This window comes from Musca domestica, unplaced genomic scaffold (assembly GCF_030504385.1).
Source record: "Musca domestica strain aabys unplaced genomic scaffold, Musca_domestica.polishedcontigs.V.1.1 58, whole genome shotgun sequence".
Lineage (NCBI taxonomy): Eukaryota > Metazoa > Arthropoda > Insecta > Diptera > Muscidae > Musca > Musca domestica.
In genome coordinates, this window is record NW_026712360.1 from 4271848 (window position 1) to 4289438 (window position 17591).

The following is a 17591-nucleotide window of genomic DNA, read 5'->3' on the forward strand; positions in this document are numbered from 1 at the left end:
TGTTGGTTCTTGACATAATATTCTTTAAAAACTCCACGCCTCTGTTGGTATTTAAAAAAATATTTTTTTTTTAAACTCCACGCCTCTGTTGGTTCTTGACATAATATTCTTTAAAAACTCCACGCCTTTGTTGTTAATTAAAAAAAAAACATTTTTTTTTTAAAAACCCACGCCTCTATTGGTACTTAAAGAAAATATTTTTTTTTTTTAAATCAACACCTCTGAAAAAATATTCTTTAAAAAAAATCCACGCCTCTGTTGGTCCTTGAAAAAATATCCTTTAAAAAAAATCCAAGCCTCTGTTGGTCCTTGAAAAAATATTCTTTAAAAAATCCATGCCTTTATTGGTCCTTGAAAAAATATTTTTTATTAAAAATCCAAGCCTCTGTTGGTTCTTGACATAATATTTTTTAAAAACTCCACGCCTTTGTTGGTCCTTGAAAATTTTTTTTTTTTAAATTCACGCCATTGTTCGTCCTTGAAAAAATATTTTTTTTTAAAAATCCACGCCTTTGTTGGTCCTTGAAAAAATATTTTTTAAAAAATCCACGTCTCTGTTGGTCCTTGAAAAAATATTATTTAAAAATTTCACGCCTCTGTTGGTCCTTGAAACATGTTCCTTAAAAATCCCCGCATCTATTGGTCCTTGAAAAAACATTTTTAAAAAATCCACACCTCTTTTTGTCCTTAAAAAAATTCTTTAAAAAATCCACGCCTTTATTGGTCCTTGAAAAAATATTTTTTATTAAAAATCCAAGCCTCTGTTGGTTCTTGACATAATATTTTTTAAAAACTCCACGCCTCTGTTGGTATTTAAAAAAATATTTTTTTTTTTAAATCCACGCCTTTTTTGGTCGTTAAAAAAATATTCTCTAAAAAATTTATGCCTCTGTTGGTCCTTGAAATCACAAATCCACGCCTCTATTGGTCCTTGAAAAAATATTCAAATCCACGTTCATTGGTTCATTGGAAGGGGCCCTTTAATAAAAATCTCCTTTATTGGTCCTTGAAAATATATTCTTAAAATTATACAGTAATTCCCCATTCTTATATTGTCCTGAATGAGCAATACAAAATACTATTTTAATATTGGTATTAAACTATCATTCTCTTCTGTCATCATTCGTCGTAGTCGTCCTTTCGTCCTTTTATTTATTGTGGAATTAAGCTGTTGCTTTTGCTCTTTCTTTGTCTCTCTGTCGCTCTCGGTCCCTGGGTAATTTTACAAAATGTTAAATGCATTTGTAATGGCAAAAAAGTGGCTTTCCTTCCTCAAACAGTACGTCTTTTGTCTTGAGAGGTAGTCAGTCAGTCAGCCAGGCAGTCAGCCCAGTCACCTTTGAGCAACGCCCTCATTGTGGCGCTGTCGTCAGCAATTCAGTCAAAAAGAAAACTACAACACGCTGATGAGAGTGCTTGAATAATTATACAATTTTCATTTTAATTTAAGCAAAAGTTCCGTTGTTTTTGTGTGGGTGTGTGTGTGCTGTCACTTTCTTGTTTTTGCTAGTGTTGCTGCTGCTTCCATCTTTTGTTGTTGCTGTTTTTTGTTCATTCATTCCTTGGAGAAATTGCAGACAATTAAGAGCCATGTTATGGAGGCAATGTTGATGGTGGTGGTGGGGGATGGGGTGTGGCAGCGGAAATAGTGCCATAGGTCTTATTATTTTGAATGGCTCTGAAAATGGTTGTAATTTAATAAAAAAACGGGGACGTGTTTTGGTTGCCTGCTCTTGTTAACATAATTGGGTTGAAGTGATTTGTTTTTGTTTCGTCGTCGTTTGCTATTAACAATTTAATGTGATTTGTTGTTGTAGCTCTGAGAGCCAAAATTAAAGGTGATGAAAGGGAATTGTGAATGACAAGGAAAAAGAAATTACATTCAAAAAAAAAAAAAAGAAAAAAAATTGAATGAGAAATTTAAATTTAATAAATTTGTCAAAAGAAATATCAACAGAAACCTGAAAAAATATTATTTCTATGAAAATGATATCTTCAAGAACCAAAAAAATATTTTTTTTTCAAGGACCAACAAATATGGGTTTTTAAGATATTTGTACAAAGACTAAAATAAAATAAGTAATAATAAATAAATAAATAAATATAGACCAAAAAACTTGGACTTGGATTTATTGAGGATAATTTCTTTTTAATACTCAAAAAAATATGGATTTATTTAAGTATTTTTTTCCACGGATCACAAACTGGATTTTTTTTTGAGGAAAATATGGATTTTTAAATAATAATAATATTCAAGGTCCAACAAAGCTGAAATATTAAAAAAAATATTTAAATAAATAAAGAATGAGTTTTGCCTTGTTAAGGAATATTTTAATATTATAATATTTTTTTTGAAACAAACATTTTTTGGTTTTTTATAACAAATATTTTTTTTGAATTACCAACAGGACTACAAATCTCAAGGCCATCCAGATGCGATTTTTTTTTTAAATAATTTTTTTTAAGAAGTATAGCACCCAAACATTTTTAATGAATATTTTTCAAGGATACAGGACACCAGAGCTGATTATTTTTAGGCATTATTTTGTTGAGTTCTCCAAGCGTAGATTTTTATAAGAATATTTTTCAAGAATTAAAACATTGCTTTTTTTAATGATTTGAAGAACTAGCATAACTTCAAAAATGGGTTTAAAAAAGTTTTTAAGACGAATAGGCTCCAAACGTGGATTAAAAGAAAATTAGGATAAAGAAAACATCAAACGTGGACTTTTAATAATATTTTTTAAGGACAAACAGGACTCTAAAATTAGATGTAAAAAAGTTTTAAAGACCAACAGGTCTCCAAAATTGGTTTGAAAAATATTTTTTACCAGCGATTTAAATGCTTTTAAGGGCGATTTAAATGCTTTTAAGGGCCATTAAAACTGAAAAAATGGGATTTAAAAATATTTCTGAGGGACCAACAGGACTCCTATAGTTGATTTAAAAAGTTGTAAAGACCATGAGTATTAAAAAAAATGTTTTTGAAGAGACCAAAGGACTTCAAAATTATATTTAAAAAACATTTCAAGGACCAACAGGACTCAAAACTTGTATTTGAAAAACTTTTTAGGACCAAAACTACTCCAGAATTGGTTTTAAAATAGGAAATTGGTAAAATAATAAGATTTCAAACTCGAAATTTGGATTTTAAAAAGTTTGAAGGATCAACAGGACTCTAATATTGGATTTTTAAAAATATATTTCTAATGAGCTACAGGACTTCAAACTTGAATATTTTTTGAAGGACCCACAGAATTTCTAACGTCGATTTTTAAAAAACATTTTTTTAAGGACAAAAAACGGCTCTAAAATTTGATTCAAAATAGTTTTAAGGACCAACAGGACTTCAAAAGTGGATTTAAAAATATTTTTTAAGGACCAGCAGAAATCCAAAGGTTTCAAAATATTTTTTAAGGGCCAACAGGACTCAAAACTTAGATTTTTAAAAATATTATTTAACGACCAACAGGATTCGAAACGTTGATTTAAACATGTTTTTAAGGATCAAAAGCGTCCGAAAAGTGGATTTAAAAAAATTTTTTAAGCACCAAACGCAGACTGTTAAAACTATTTTTAAGGACCAAGAGGACTCCAAAAGATGATTTAGAAATATTGTTTAGGGACCAAAGGACTTTATTATTTGATTTAAAAAAAATTTTTGAAGGACCAACAGGACTCCAAACCTGGATAATTTTTTTTAATATTTTTTAAGAGACCAGCAGCCCTCCAACTGGTCTCCATACGTGGATTTAAAAATATTTCTTAAAAGGACCTACAGGATTCGACACATGCATTTAAAAAAAAAATAAGGACCAACAGGACTCCAAAAGTTGATTTAGAAATATTTTTTAGAGACCAAAAGTACTTAATATTTGATTTAAAACAATTTTTTGAAGGACCAACAGGACTCCAATCGTATATAATTTTTTATTAAAAAAAGTATTTTTTAAGGGACCAGCAGGCCTCCAACTGGACTTCACTCGTGGATTTAAAAATATTTTTTAAAAGGACCCACAGGACTTGACACATGCATTTAAAATAATTTTTAAGGACCAACAGGACTCCAAACGCAGATTGCTAAAACTATTTTTAAGGACCAAGAGGACTCCAAAAGTTGATTTAGAAATATTTTTTAGGGACAAAAGGGACTTAAATAATTGATTAAAAATTTTTTTTGAAGGACCAACAGGACTCAAAACGTATATAATTTTTTTTAATAAAAAAGTATTTTTTAAGAGACCAGCAGGCCTTTAACTGGACTCCACTCGTGGATTAAAAAATATTTCTTAAAAGGACCTACAGGACTCGACACATGCATTTAAAAATAATTTTTAAGGAACAAGAGGACTCCAAACGCAGATTGTTAAAACAATTTTTAGGACCAACAGGACTCCAAACGTCTATATATTTTTTTATTAAAAAAGAATTTTTTAAGGGACCAGTAGGCTTCCAACTGGACTCCAAACGTGGATTTAAAAATATTTTTTAAAAGGACGTACAGGACTCCAAACGTGGATTTTTAAACGTATTTTTTAAAAAACCGGCAGATCTTCAAATGGGTATTTAAAAACAACTTTTGAAGGACCTAAGGGACTCCAAATGTGGATTTAATAAGAATAAGGGCAACAGATTGATATTATTATATATTTTTAAAATTAGTTTTTGGGATAACCAAAATATTTCTCAAAAAAAAAAAAAAAAAATAACGTTAATAACTTTTAAAATGTTTGTTTTAGGAGCTTTTAGGTAACCAAAATTGGATATTTTTAACAATATAAGACGTTCAGACTAATAACCGAGGACGGGTTTTTAAATATTTTTCAAATATTTTCAGATTGAAATAATATTGATTTTTTTTTCTAAGATATTCCAAGGACTTCAGACCATTAAAAGGACCCAAAGCATTTATGCATTTTTTAAAAATACATTTTTAAAAATACATTTTCAAGGAAATTCAATCCAAACCCATCAAGTCTTTAAAAAAAATTTCAAAGGACATTCTGACCAAAGCCCTGAATTCGATTTTGAGAGCACTTTCAGAACTACAAACAAGAGATTTTTATATATTTTTGAGGATTTTCAAACTAATAATCCCGTTTTTTTAATGATGGATTTTCAACAATGTTTTGATCTTTTGAATATTTTTCAGTAAATAACAATTTTGCTTTTTATGTATTTTTTTTTTGTCTGGTTGCCATGACACCTTCCCTTGCCGAACCTCACAAAATATTGCAAAATTCCTTTTCAAATGGAAACAGTTATTAATTTATCTACCACACTTACTGATGCAAATGTTAACTCCCTCTTTTCATTCTCTTCTTCCCCTCTTTTCAGAAAAACTGAATGTACTGTACGAACGTAACTGGACAATGTTGGTGCACGAACAATTGCGACGATTCGAGGGTACAATAGTGGCTGCCACACGCAATGGTGGCAATGGAGCCGGTAACATGGCAGGTGTAGCATCCTCCTCCTCTTCGCAATCATCATCATCATCGACAGCATTGGGCGGCAGTGTTGGCGGCGGCGGCGGTCTAGCCACAGATATATCATCAGCAGCAACAACATCTGTGAGTCGCTTAGGTGGCAATTATCCAATGGAAAACAATGATTTTACCGCAACGAAATGGTCGTTCAGCGAAGCATTGCTCTACTCCGTAACTGTGATAACAACTATTGGTGCGTAAAAACAGAAATGTGCGAAAAAAAAACCTCGGCAAAAATGCCAGAGAGCGAAAAGCGAACAAAAATAATGCCATAGCTAGCAAACAGCATGCAAAAATTATAATGCATGACGATACATAAACCAAAAACAGAAACAATATTTTTTCCCCGGTGTTCTGCAGCTTTGGCAACAACATTGTGGTTGGGAAAATTTCGCTCTGTCTCTCTTGGGGAAAAATGCAAAACGGAAAATAATAAAATAAAGCTAATTAAATTTTGCATGATTTTAATGAAACAAAAAGTTTTCTCTTCGTCTGTTTGTGGCCAAAGAATTATCAGTTGCAGTCGCAGGATGTTGCTTAGTTACTTTTGAGAGATTATTTTGTTGCAGAAAAAGGACAAGGAATTGGATCCTTTTTTGTTAATGATAATATTGTGGAACACAAATAATAATTAAGGGGAAAATCCAGATGATTGTTAAAAAAATAAGATAGAAAATGAAAACATCGAAGACACCTTAATCGACGTTTTAAAAGTTTGTAACGCAAAGTAACCTAAATAGAGGAGGAGCAAGTTCACACCTCTTTTTTTATTTTTTGGAAATTTTCGAATTAATATTTCTCGAAATTCATGCATTTTAGGTATATAGTGTCTTTGGCAAAATTGCAGCTAAAGATACGGGGAATATTTTGCTGAAATGTGTTAACCCTCAAGCGAGTCAACAAAGGGGTCTTTTTGGTCCTTTTCTTAAAATATGCATAAAAACTCCCTTTAAAAGACAAAGTAGCAAGTCAAAATATTCCACAAAATTATTTGCCATGAATTCTACTATAGGCTCTGCAGAACCTCGAGGGTGTAAATATTATCTAAATGTCATATGATATTTTAGGGTTAAGGCTTTACTTTTTGTGAGTTTGTCCTAAAATCTCCCAAAAATTTTTTTTTTTTTTTTCATTTTGGTGATGTAGAAACAAACACAAAGAATTGAATATTACATTTATAGGATCCTTGTGTAGTTTTTTCTATACGATTTTTGAATTTGGATTAAATATTTGATAGGGAAAATCCAGAAAAAAATTAAAAAAATATATAAATTAAAAACTACGTTTCTTAGTTTTCTGGTCCTTAACAGAATTAAATATCTTGGCCTAATGTTCGTTGGAAAATACTTCTAAGAAATTTTACCTTCAATCCATGAAACTTTTGATATAATCCCAACTTTTTGTTACCTTGCTTCCTCGAAAGAATGTTTTTTTAGAGAAACACAGAATTTGTCCTTTCTTCCTTTGAAAAATATTATTTTTTCCTGCGAAAAATATTTTTGAAAAATATGTCGAAAAATTTGTGAGTTTCTCACAAAAAAAAAAAAAAAAAAAAAAAAAAAAAAAAAAAAAAAAAGAGGTCCAATTTTTTGGTTTCCTATTTTTCTTAGAAAAAAATTTTTAAAAAATGTTTTCATCTTCCTTTTTTTGGAAAACTTATTTCTTTGACATTTCTGCCTTGATATTTTCTTTCAAACAATTTCAAATAATTTTCTGGAATATTTGTGCAAAAATCTCCAACAAAACAAAATTTTAGAAGAATGGCGTAAAGGACAAAAATAATCTCCATCAAATTTTAATATATGTCACCTCGGAAGAGAAATTTCTATTTCCATGGCATATCAAAAAAATATTTGCATCAATGTTCCGAAGAAAAAACAAAAAATATTTTTTAATTTTTTTTTAACCAATTTTTTCTCGGACTTGTTTCGATTTACTGCCTGAAAGTTACATTAAAATTCATTTAAGGTGGAAGCTGCCAAGAGAAGAATTATTCTCCACAAAATTTCAGTATAAATCTCAGAATAAACCATATGTCTAGGGATTATAGTTTCTGAAAAAATTTCATTCGAATTTCTTAAATTGCAAGCGAAAAATACGAATTTACTGCACTTCACGTGTCTATAATTCATGTCTGTGCAAATATCTCCACCAAAGCAGCCTTCTAGAAGAATGTTGCCAAAGACAAAAATATTCTTCCTCAAACTCTGATATGAGTCACAGAGGGAAAGAAATCTGTATTTCCATGGTATATCAAAAAATATTTGCATCAATATTCCGAAGAAAAAAACAAAAAAAAAAATTTTTAATTTTTTCTAACCAATTTTTTCTCGGACTTGTTTCGATTTACTGGCTGAAAGTTACATTAAAATTCATTTAAGGTGGAAGCAGCCAAGATAAGAATTATTCTCCACAAAATTTCACTATAAATCTCAGAATAAACCATATATCTAGAAATTATAGTTTCTGAGAAAATTTCATTCGAACTTCTTAAATTACAAGTGAAAAATACGAGTTTACTGCAATTCATGTGCCTATACTTCATGTCTGTGCAAAAATCTCCAAAAAAGCAGCCTTCTAGAAGAATGACGTCAGAGACAGAAATATTTTTCATTAAATTTCACTTTAAGACACCAAAGAAACGGAATCTCTATTTCCATGATATATCAACAAAAGATGTTTCGAAAAAATCGAAAATATTTTCAATTTTTATTTGATCAATTTTTCCCCTTTTTTCCATTTAATGCCTGAAATTAGCATAAATTCAAATTCATTTTAGGTGGAAGTTGTCAGGAGATAAATTATTGTACACAAAATTTCACTATAAATTTCAGAATAAAACATATTTCTGGGAATAATAGTTTTTGAGAAAATTTCATTCGAATTTCTTAAATTACAAGTGAAAAATATGAGTTTTCTGCACTTCATGTCTGTGCAAATATCTCCACCAAAGCAGCCTTCTAGAAGAATAACGTCCAAGAAAGAAATATTTTTGACCACTATGAGTCACCAAAGAAAAGCAATCTCTATTTCAATGGCATATCAAAACTAGTTATAGAGCAGTAAGTTCGGCCGGGCCGAACTTTGAATACCCTCCGCCATTTGGAACTTATTTGGAAATTTTCAAAAAATAAAATCCTTAAAAAATTCTATTAAAATTTTAAAAATACCGAATATAGCCGTTATTCAAATTCGAAACTTGAAATAAACGGTGAATAATATAGCTAAAATCATCAAAATATCGTATATAGGGAGGTACCGTTATATCGGAGCTATGCGAAGACCTGTCACAAGCTATAGCATCCCTTACTAAAGTCAAATACGATATCTCAAACAATTTCGGTGGGTATTGTACCTAAATTCGTCAAAATACGGAATATAGGGAGGTACTGATATATCTGGTCTATACGAAGACCTGGAGCTGCATAGGCAATTTTCTGTCACAGACTGTAGTTCCTAATACGTAATTTGAAACAATTCCGGTGAATAATGACGTTAAAATCATCAAAATACCGAATATCGGGAGGTACCGTTATATGGGGGCTATACGAAGACGTGGACCTGCACCGACAAATTTCTGCCTTATGCTGTAGTATGCATTTCGAACTTCAAATACCAAAGTTGAAACAATTCCGTTGAATAATGACGCTAAAATCATCAAAATACCGAATATCGGGAGGTATCGTTATATGGGGGCTATACGAAGACGTAGACCTGCACAGACAATTTTCTGTCATAGGCTCTAGCATCTGTTACGAACTTCAAATACCAAATTTGAAACAATTCCGGTGAACCATACCGATAAAATCATCAAAATACCGAATATTGGGAGGTACCGTTATATGGGAGCCATACGAAGACGTGGACCAGCAATCACAATTTTCTGTCACAGGCTGTAGTTCCCACTACGAACTATAAATACGTAATTTGAAACAATTCCGCAAAAATCATCAACATACCGAATTTTGGGAGGTATCGTTATATGGGGGCTATACAAAGACGTAGACCTACATGGCCCATTTACGAACTTAACCTGCCTACTGGAAAAATAAACACGTGTGGAAAATGTTAGCCTTCTATCTCAATTCGTTCGGAAGATAGCGTGATTACAACAGACAGACAGACGGACATGGCTAAATCGACTTAGAATTTTACGCTGATCAAGAATATACATACTTTGTTGGGTCAAACATGAGTATTTCGAGGAGTTACAAACGGAATGACAAAGTTAATATACCCTCCATAGTATGGTGGAGGGTATAAAAATATTTCCTACAATATTCCGAAAAAATACCGAGAAAAAAACACATTTTTTCAGACCAATATTTTCTCGGAATTTTTTCGATCGGACGCCTGAAAAAAAAAACATTAAATTTCATTCTAAGTAGAAGCTATCCAGATGTGGAATATTCTACACAAAATTGGTCACCTTCGGCACTAATTATGGCCTTCAAATTATGGCCTTCAAACCGCCAATGAAACCGTCACACGATGCCCGAATGTTGCTTTACGATATTTCTGCTCATTCCTTCTGGAGGTGATCGACACTTTGATATTTTTTTCCAAAATACTCCAGACACAACAGGTCCAACGGATTGGTATCCGGAGATTTTGGTGGTCATTGTGCGCTGGAAATGAAGTGAGGATCCTCATTTTGTAACCATTCTTGGGTGGCGGTGGCGTGCTGAGTGCGATGGTGCAGAGTCCTGTTGGAATGTCCAAGGTCTGCCTTGGACAAAATATTTGCGTGCCCAAGGCTTTAATATACCCTCCACAATTTTTTCGCGATAATATGCGGCATTTATTCCGAATGAATTTTTTCTTGTTAAGAAAAAATTTGTCATCGAAAAAAAAAAAAAACAGTAAAGAGAGTCTTAAAGTCGGACGTGGCCGACTTTATGATACCCTACACCACTTTGCTAATTTAGTAGAGCTCCACATAACAATTAAAAGTTGTTATGGCAGAATTCAATCATACCCGCTAAGATTACAATTATAATTTAAAGTTCAAAGAACTAAAGATGCCGAAGCATTTGTATTTTTTAAATTCGGAAATATCGTGCCCATTTAGTGCACAATTAATATGAAATCGGATAAAAATATATATTGGAGCTATATCCAAATCTGAAGCGATCTCGATAAAAATTAGCAAAGGTATTTCAGAGCTGTATTTGGTAAATTTCCCTGAATATCGTTGTTACGGAGTGCATATTACGGCTGCGGAGGACAAAAATAGCAAATCGGATGAACAATATATATGGGAGCTATAGCTATATCTGAACCGATTTCGATCAAATTTGGCATACTTATTTTCAGGCCTAATGTGGTTGTATGTGCAAAATTCCATACTATTCGGGCTGATATTATACGTTTGGTGCACAATAAAAGGCAAATCGGACGAAGATATATATATGGGAGCTATGTCTAAATTTTGACCGATTATCTCCAATTTCAATAAGGTTCGTCCTTGGGCCAAACAAATGTTGTTTGGAAAATTTCATCTCAATCGGATAATAAATGCGACCTGCATTTTGTTCACAAGAATACATGGACAGACGGACGGACGGATAGACGGACGGACATGCATAAATCGATTCAGAAAATGATTTTATGGAGATCCTCAAAAGTAACTATGGGTCTATCTCGCTTCCTTCTCCGTGTTACATACAAAGACATAATACCCTTACCACTTGTGGTGTAGGGTATAAACATAAAGTTCGGCCGGGCCAAACTTTTAGGGAAAAGGAAACATTAGAGCCATCATTATGACCCACAAATACAAATTTTTATACATATTTATGGGAAAATGTGCCAAGAATCATCAAAATACCAAATATCGGGAGGTACCGTTATTTGGGGACTATACCAAATGGTGAACCTATGCATGCGATCTTTCGCCACCGGAGCTTTAACCCATTGTGGCCAACAAATACCAATTTTTAGACAAATCAGTGAAAAAATGTGGCAGAAACCATCAAAATGCCGAATATCGGGAGGTACCTTTATATGGGCTCTATACCAAAGCCTGGACCTATACATACAATGACTCGTCACACGAACCCGTTAAGACCCATTATAACCTATAGATACCAAATTTCAGACAAATCCGTGAAAAATGTGGCAAAAATCGTCAAAATACCGAATATCGGGAGGTACCGTTATATGAGGACTATACCAAAACGTAGACCGATATATCTCATTTTCAATACTAACCATCCTAGACACAATACAAGTTGCTCTGCTAAATTTTGGCGCTCTACGTCATATAATGTGGGCTATATCGTGATTTCAACAGACAGACAGATTAAGAATTGTATGCTGATTATGTATATATATACTTTATGGGGTCTACGACAAATATTTAAGGGTGTTACAAACGGACTGACAAAGTTAATATACCCTCCTTTCCAAGGTGGAGGGTAAAAAAAGGCCAACAATTTGTTGTAGCCCAGTGTAATACAAAGTTTAGAAATATCCTATTTCCCTATTTTTTTTAAACGTTTAAGGAGACCTCCCCTAGGCCATGTATTTCTTTTTACGTCACTCATCTAACCTTCTTGGCCTTTTGATACCTTTCCGCTTTCATCTCCAACAATTATTTGCGCTCCTTGGAAGCAGCAGTTTTCCTTCGTCTTCTTTTTATAATTTTCGATTAAAATCTCAATGTTATTTATCCATGGCCTGTAACTGTTATCCCTGGTAGCTTTGGTAAACAAGAAAACCGAATAGCTGGTTGGCTGGTAGATAAAATAAAATATTTATATTTGTTGTTGTTGCTGTTATTGTGCCCTGAAGCCATAAAACTAAAACGTTTCATTTTGTTTGTTGTCATCTTTTTTTCTCTTCCTCTCTCCCTCTCTCTCTCTCCCTCTTCTTCCGACATCGGTTTGATGTGACGACTACCCGACGACAACAGGTCATGGCAGTCTAACACCGCGCACCACAGGCGGCAAGATTGCAACGATATTTTATGCCCTAATTGGGGTGCCACTAATGCTGATGTGTCTATCGAGTCTGGGTGGCATCCTGGCCGAGGCTCTGCAGTGTACCTATGCTCGGCTGTGTTGCCGAGGGCCACAATATGTTCATGATAATGCTGGTCATCGAAGACATCGTCAAGGTGGTGGGGGTGGCGGTGGAGGAGATGGTGGCGACGACAGCGATGCGGACGCCGATGTTGATGACCACAATGCAAATGATGGATGTGGCCAAAAGTCGCAACACAAACAGGATCATTGTTTGTCGGAGAAGGACGCGAGTTATGCTGCCCTCAGGGAACATCATCAATGCGAATTTGAGAGCAGTCATAAACATGGGGTAAGTTGGAGAATTTTTTAAAATTTCATTTTTATGGAGTTTTTTTTATTTGTCGTTAAAAAGTCCTTTTTTAATTTTTATGATATCCTTTGTGGGAAGAACCCAAACTTCCTTTCGAAATGTTGAAAAATTTTTAGCAAAGTAAATAAAATTTTAGGTTTCTGGAGGGCAGGAAGCTCCATTCATTTAATTTTTGGAGATTTTTTAGTTGTAATTAGAAAATCCTTTTTTAATTTTTATGATATCTCTATCTTCTTTAGGAAAATTTTCACAAGCTTCCATCAAATTTAAAAAAAATGTTAGATTTCTGCAAGGCAGGAAGCTCCTTTCATCTCATTGTTGGAGTTCTTTTATTTATAATTAAAAAGTCCTTTTTTAATTTTCATGATGTCCTTTTTGGGAAGAACTCAATCTTCTTTTGAAAAATTTTCAAAAACTGAAATAAAATTAAAAAAAAATTAGATTTCTGGAAGGCAGGAAGCAATAGACTTTCTTGAGTGCCAGAATCATCCGTTTGACCAAGAGAAGTTGGCAAAAAATTAGGAAAATTGCCCCAATTTTTCCTGAGGCTAAAAAAATCTTTTGGATCCTTTAATCATCTTTCATCGTCTTTTAAATATTTTTTACCCCAATTTTCCCTGAGGCTACAAAAAATATTTTGGATTCTTTAATCATCTTTCGTCGTCTTAAAAAAAAAACTTTCCTCCAAGTTATTTTTTAATAAAATTGACTCATTTTATAATCTTTAAAGAGTTATAGACTCTTATCCCACATAACCCCCATTAAATTCACACTCTCTCACACACACACATATATATACACATATGAATCCATATATGTACACATCATCAAAAGGACATCCATATACAATACACACATACATTTCTTTATAATATCCCTAAGCCATAGAGCCGTTGTTGTTTTAATGTCGAGCAATTTGTTTGGCACTGGAGGCGATACTTTGAAGAGTATCGGGTGTCTGTGTTTATTTTGTGGAAAAAATGGGGCTAGTATGGGGTGGGGGGTGGTGAGAGGCATGGATTAGTTTTCCTTTCCGTAAATATTTTCTTTTGTAGATATCAAAATATTCATGGTTAATATTTTCTTATTAAAGTTTTTTTTTTTTTGATGTTGGTGATGTTGAAACAAACAAAAAGGATTGGATATTAAATTTATAGAGTCCTTGTGGAGTTTTTTTTATATGATCTTGAATTTAAATATTTAATTTAAATATAGAAAAAACAGAAAAAAAGATTTTTGGGAGATTTAATATTTAACATTGAAAAATTACATTTCTTATCCTTCAGGTCCTTATAAAAGTTATATTTATTTGCCTATTATTCATTGTAAAATGCTTCTAAGAAATTTATCTTCAATCCATGAAACTTTTGATACAATCCCACCTTTTTGGTACCTTTTTTCCCGAAAAAATGTTTTTGGAGAAACATAGAATTTGTCCTTTCTTCCTTCGAAAAATATTTTTTTTAGCTTGTCTTTTTTCCTGCGAAAAATATTTTTGAAAAATTCAGCTTTCTTTGTGGGTTTTTCCAAAAAAAAAAAAATAAATAAATAAATAAAAAAATAAAAATTAAAAAATTGTTTATTTCCCATATTTGTCGCAGAAAACAACTTTTTAAAAAATGTCTTATTTTGCCTTTGGCTTTAATTTTTTTTCTTGGATATCTTATTTCTGCTTCTTTTCTGCCTTGATCTTTTCCATATAATTTTTATCGAAAAATTTTCTTAAATAATATTTTAAATATTTCCTAGTCATTTTATGCGTCAAAATATTCGAACAGTTGTATTTAATTACATTTCTATTTTTCTTAAAAAGTATTTTTTATAAAAATGAACATTTCAATGGCTTTGAAATAAAATTGTTAAAAAAATGTATAAATGCATAAAAACAATCTAAGAAAAATATATGGGATGGAATATTTTATAAAAATCAAAGTTTCCTGGTCTGAGGACCTTAAAAAAGTTAAAATATTCAATTTTTTCGGACAATCCTTAAGAAAAACATTCTTTAAAAAATCCTTGTAAGTTCTACAAATAATAATAAAGTCCTACAAACTAGAAAGCATTCTTAGCAAAATCCTATTGACTCTTGAAAAATTATTCTTTAAGAACTTGATTTGTGACTTATGGTAATTCAAGAAAATTCGTTTGAAAGGCATGTTAGCCTTTTAGTCCTCCAAAAAAAATTCTTTAAAAAATCCACGTTTTCTAGTCCTTTTGGTCTTCCAAAAAAAATTCTTTAAAAAATCCACGTTTTCTAGTCCTTTTGGTCTTCCAAAAAAAATTCTTTAAAAAATCCACGTTTTCTAGTCCATTTGGTCCTCCAAACAAAATTCATTAAAAAATCCACGTTTTCTAGTCCTTTTGGTCCCCCAAAAAATTCTTTAAAAAATCCACATTTTCTAGTCCTTTTGGTCCCCCCAAAAAATTCTTTTTAAATCCACGTTTCTGAGTCTTTTGGTCCTCCAGAAAAATTCTTTAAAAAATCCACGTTTGTGGGTCTTTCGGTCCTCCAGAAAAGTTGTTCAAAAATTCTACTTCTGTTGGTCCTTCAAACAAAATTCTTTAAAAATTCACGTTTGTGGGTCTTTGGGTCCCTGAGAAAAAATCTTTAAAAATATCTACGTTTGTGGTTTTTTTTGTCTTTGGGTCCCTGAGAAACATTATTTAAAAAATCCACGTTTGTGGGTCTTTTGGTCCTCTAGAAAAATTCTTTAAAAAATCCACGTTCGTGGGTCCTTTGGTCCTCCAGAAAAATGCTTTAAAAAATCCCCGTTTGTCGGTCTTTTGGTCCTCCAAAAAGTATTCTTTAAATAATCCACGTTTGTGGGGCTTTTCGTCCTCCAGAAAAATTCTTTTGAAAAATCCCAGACCCACAAACGTGTCTTTTGGTTTTAAAGATTTTTTTTCAAAAATCCACGTCTGTTGGTCTCTTTGTACTCCAGAAAAATTCTTTATAAAATCCACGTTTGTGGGTCTTTTAGTCCCCCAAAAAATTCTTTAAAAATAAAAGTGGGTCTTTAGTCCCCCAAAAAAATTCTTTTAAAATCCACATTTGTGGGTCTTTTGGTCCTCCAGAAAAATTCTTTAAAAAATCCAAGTTTGTGAGTCCTTTGGTTCTCCAGAAATTTTTTTTTGAAAAATCCACGTTTGTAGGTATTTTGATCCTTAGGAAAAATTCTTTAAAAATCAACTGTTCCTGGTCTGTTTGACCTGGAAAAAATGATTTAAAATCGATTTTTCTTGGAATATTTGTCATGTCCTTAAAATTCACGTTTTCTGGTATTTTAGTCCTCAAAAAAAAAAAAAAAAAATTAAAAATCCAAGTTTATGGGTCTTTTAGTCCTTAAAAAATCTTAAAAAAAATACAAACACTGTTTTGATGTTTTTTTTTAAAAAAATGTTTTCAAAAAATAAATTTTCCCTATATGAGGGTCTTAAAAAATATTTTTAAAAACCTTCATTTTCTGAACTAATGGTCCTAGTTTAAAAAGGCTTTAAAAAAATTGGTCTTTATTCCTTGTTTCCTGCTTGATATTCTACAAACTCTCTCATTTCTTGACTTCTAAAAAATCACGTTTTATGTTCCTGGAAAAAAATTAAACAAAATCCGAAATTCCTTGGTCGCTAAAAAAAATATAAAACACTTACATCATTTATTCCTCGAAAAAGTATTTTCAGAAAACCCACATTTGATGGTCCTTAAAGAAAACTATATTTTTCAAAAATACTTTTTGATGCATTGTGTCCTGTTTTGATTTCAAAATATTCACAACATTTTGATTCATTACTCAACGCTTAATTAAGTTGTTGTAACTCTAATAATAGAGCCTTCACAGATTGCGTAGAAAACAAAACTAAGGTTTAACCAATTCATTTACATGTTTTATGTAAATATTACTTTAATTCCAACATGCAATGTTTTTCAATGTTTTTGTAGAAAAAAAAAAAAAAAAAAAAAAAACAACTGAAATCTAAACGGAAATCTGAAAGGAAATAATTTCATAAATCATTTTATGCCAAAAGTCAGCCCATGGCATGTAAATAACTCCCCGACATTTATAATTTTAACAATGGAAAACATGGTGGCTACTGGGTTTTGTGCAATGATTAATTGAGGGAAGAAAATTTGGATTGGAAAATATATTTCACTAATTTTTGGGAAAAATATTAAAAATAGTAAAATATATGTGAAAAATATCGTGAAGAATTGTATTGTATGTGGACGTTTATGGCGGATGATTAATAATAATTTCGTAGGTACATTGTGGCGTATGATTATTACATTTACAAATAAAAACAATCATACCACCGAGGGGACATTTTTTATTACATAATATACATTTTCCAAAACAAACATAATTTTAATTTTTATTTTTTTTTAAATACATATTTTTGAATTATTTAAATTGCCATTCAGTTTTCAAAAAAAAAAAAAAAAAAAAAAAAAATACATTTCCCATAAAAAAATCTTACATTTTTTTAATTCACAACATCTTTAAGACCACTTAAACTTCACTTAATGTTTCCCATTAAAAATTCCCATTTAAAGCAGAAAAAAAACACTTCAACCTGAAGTGTGTCACTTCATTTTTCCTATTCACTTCAAATTATTTTAATATTTTCTCTCTTTTTGAATGTGTGTTTGTATATATTTTGAGATTTCACTTAGCAACTCATTAAAAATTAAGTTTTCCGATTAGAGCTTTCCATATTTTGTTTTCATTTCTAAGAATCCTCTCCCTCTATCTCTCTTAAAAGTGATAT

General features: G+C 31.7%; 1 protein-coding gene across 1 annotated transcript in view; it reads left to right on the forward strand.

The window, feature by feature from the left end:
* LOC101888200 (uncharacterized) overlaps window positions 1-17591 on the forward strand; it is a 230673-nt gene that overhangs the window by 158858 nt on the left and 54224 nt on the right. The window contains exons 4-5 of the mRNA XM_059128965.1: window positions 5338-5682; window positions 12406-12806. Of these exons, the coding sequence (XP_058984948.1) occupies window positions 5338-5682; window positions 12406-12806 (746 nt within the window). The remainder of the gene's footprint in view (window positions 1-5337; window positions 5683-12405; window positions 12807-17591) is intronic.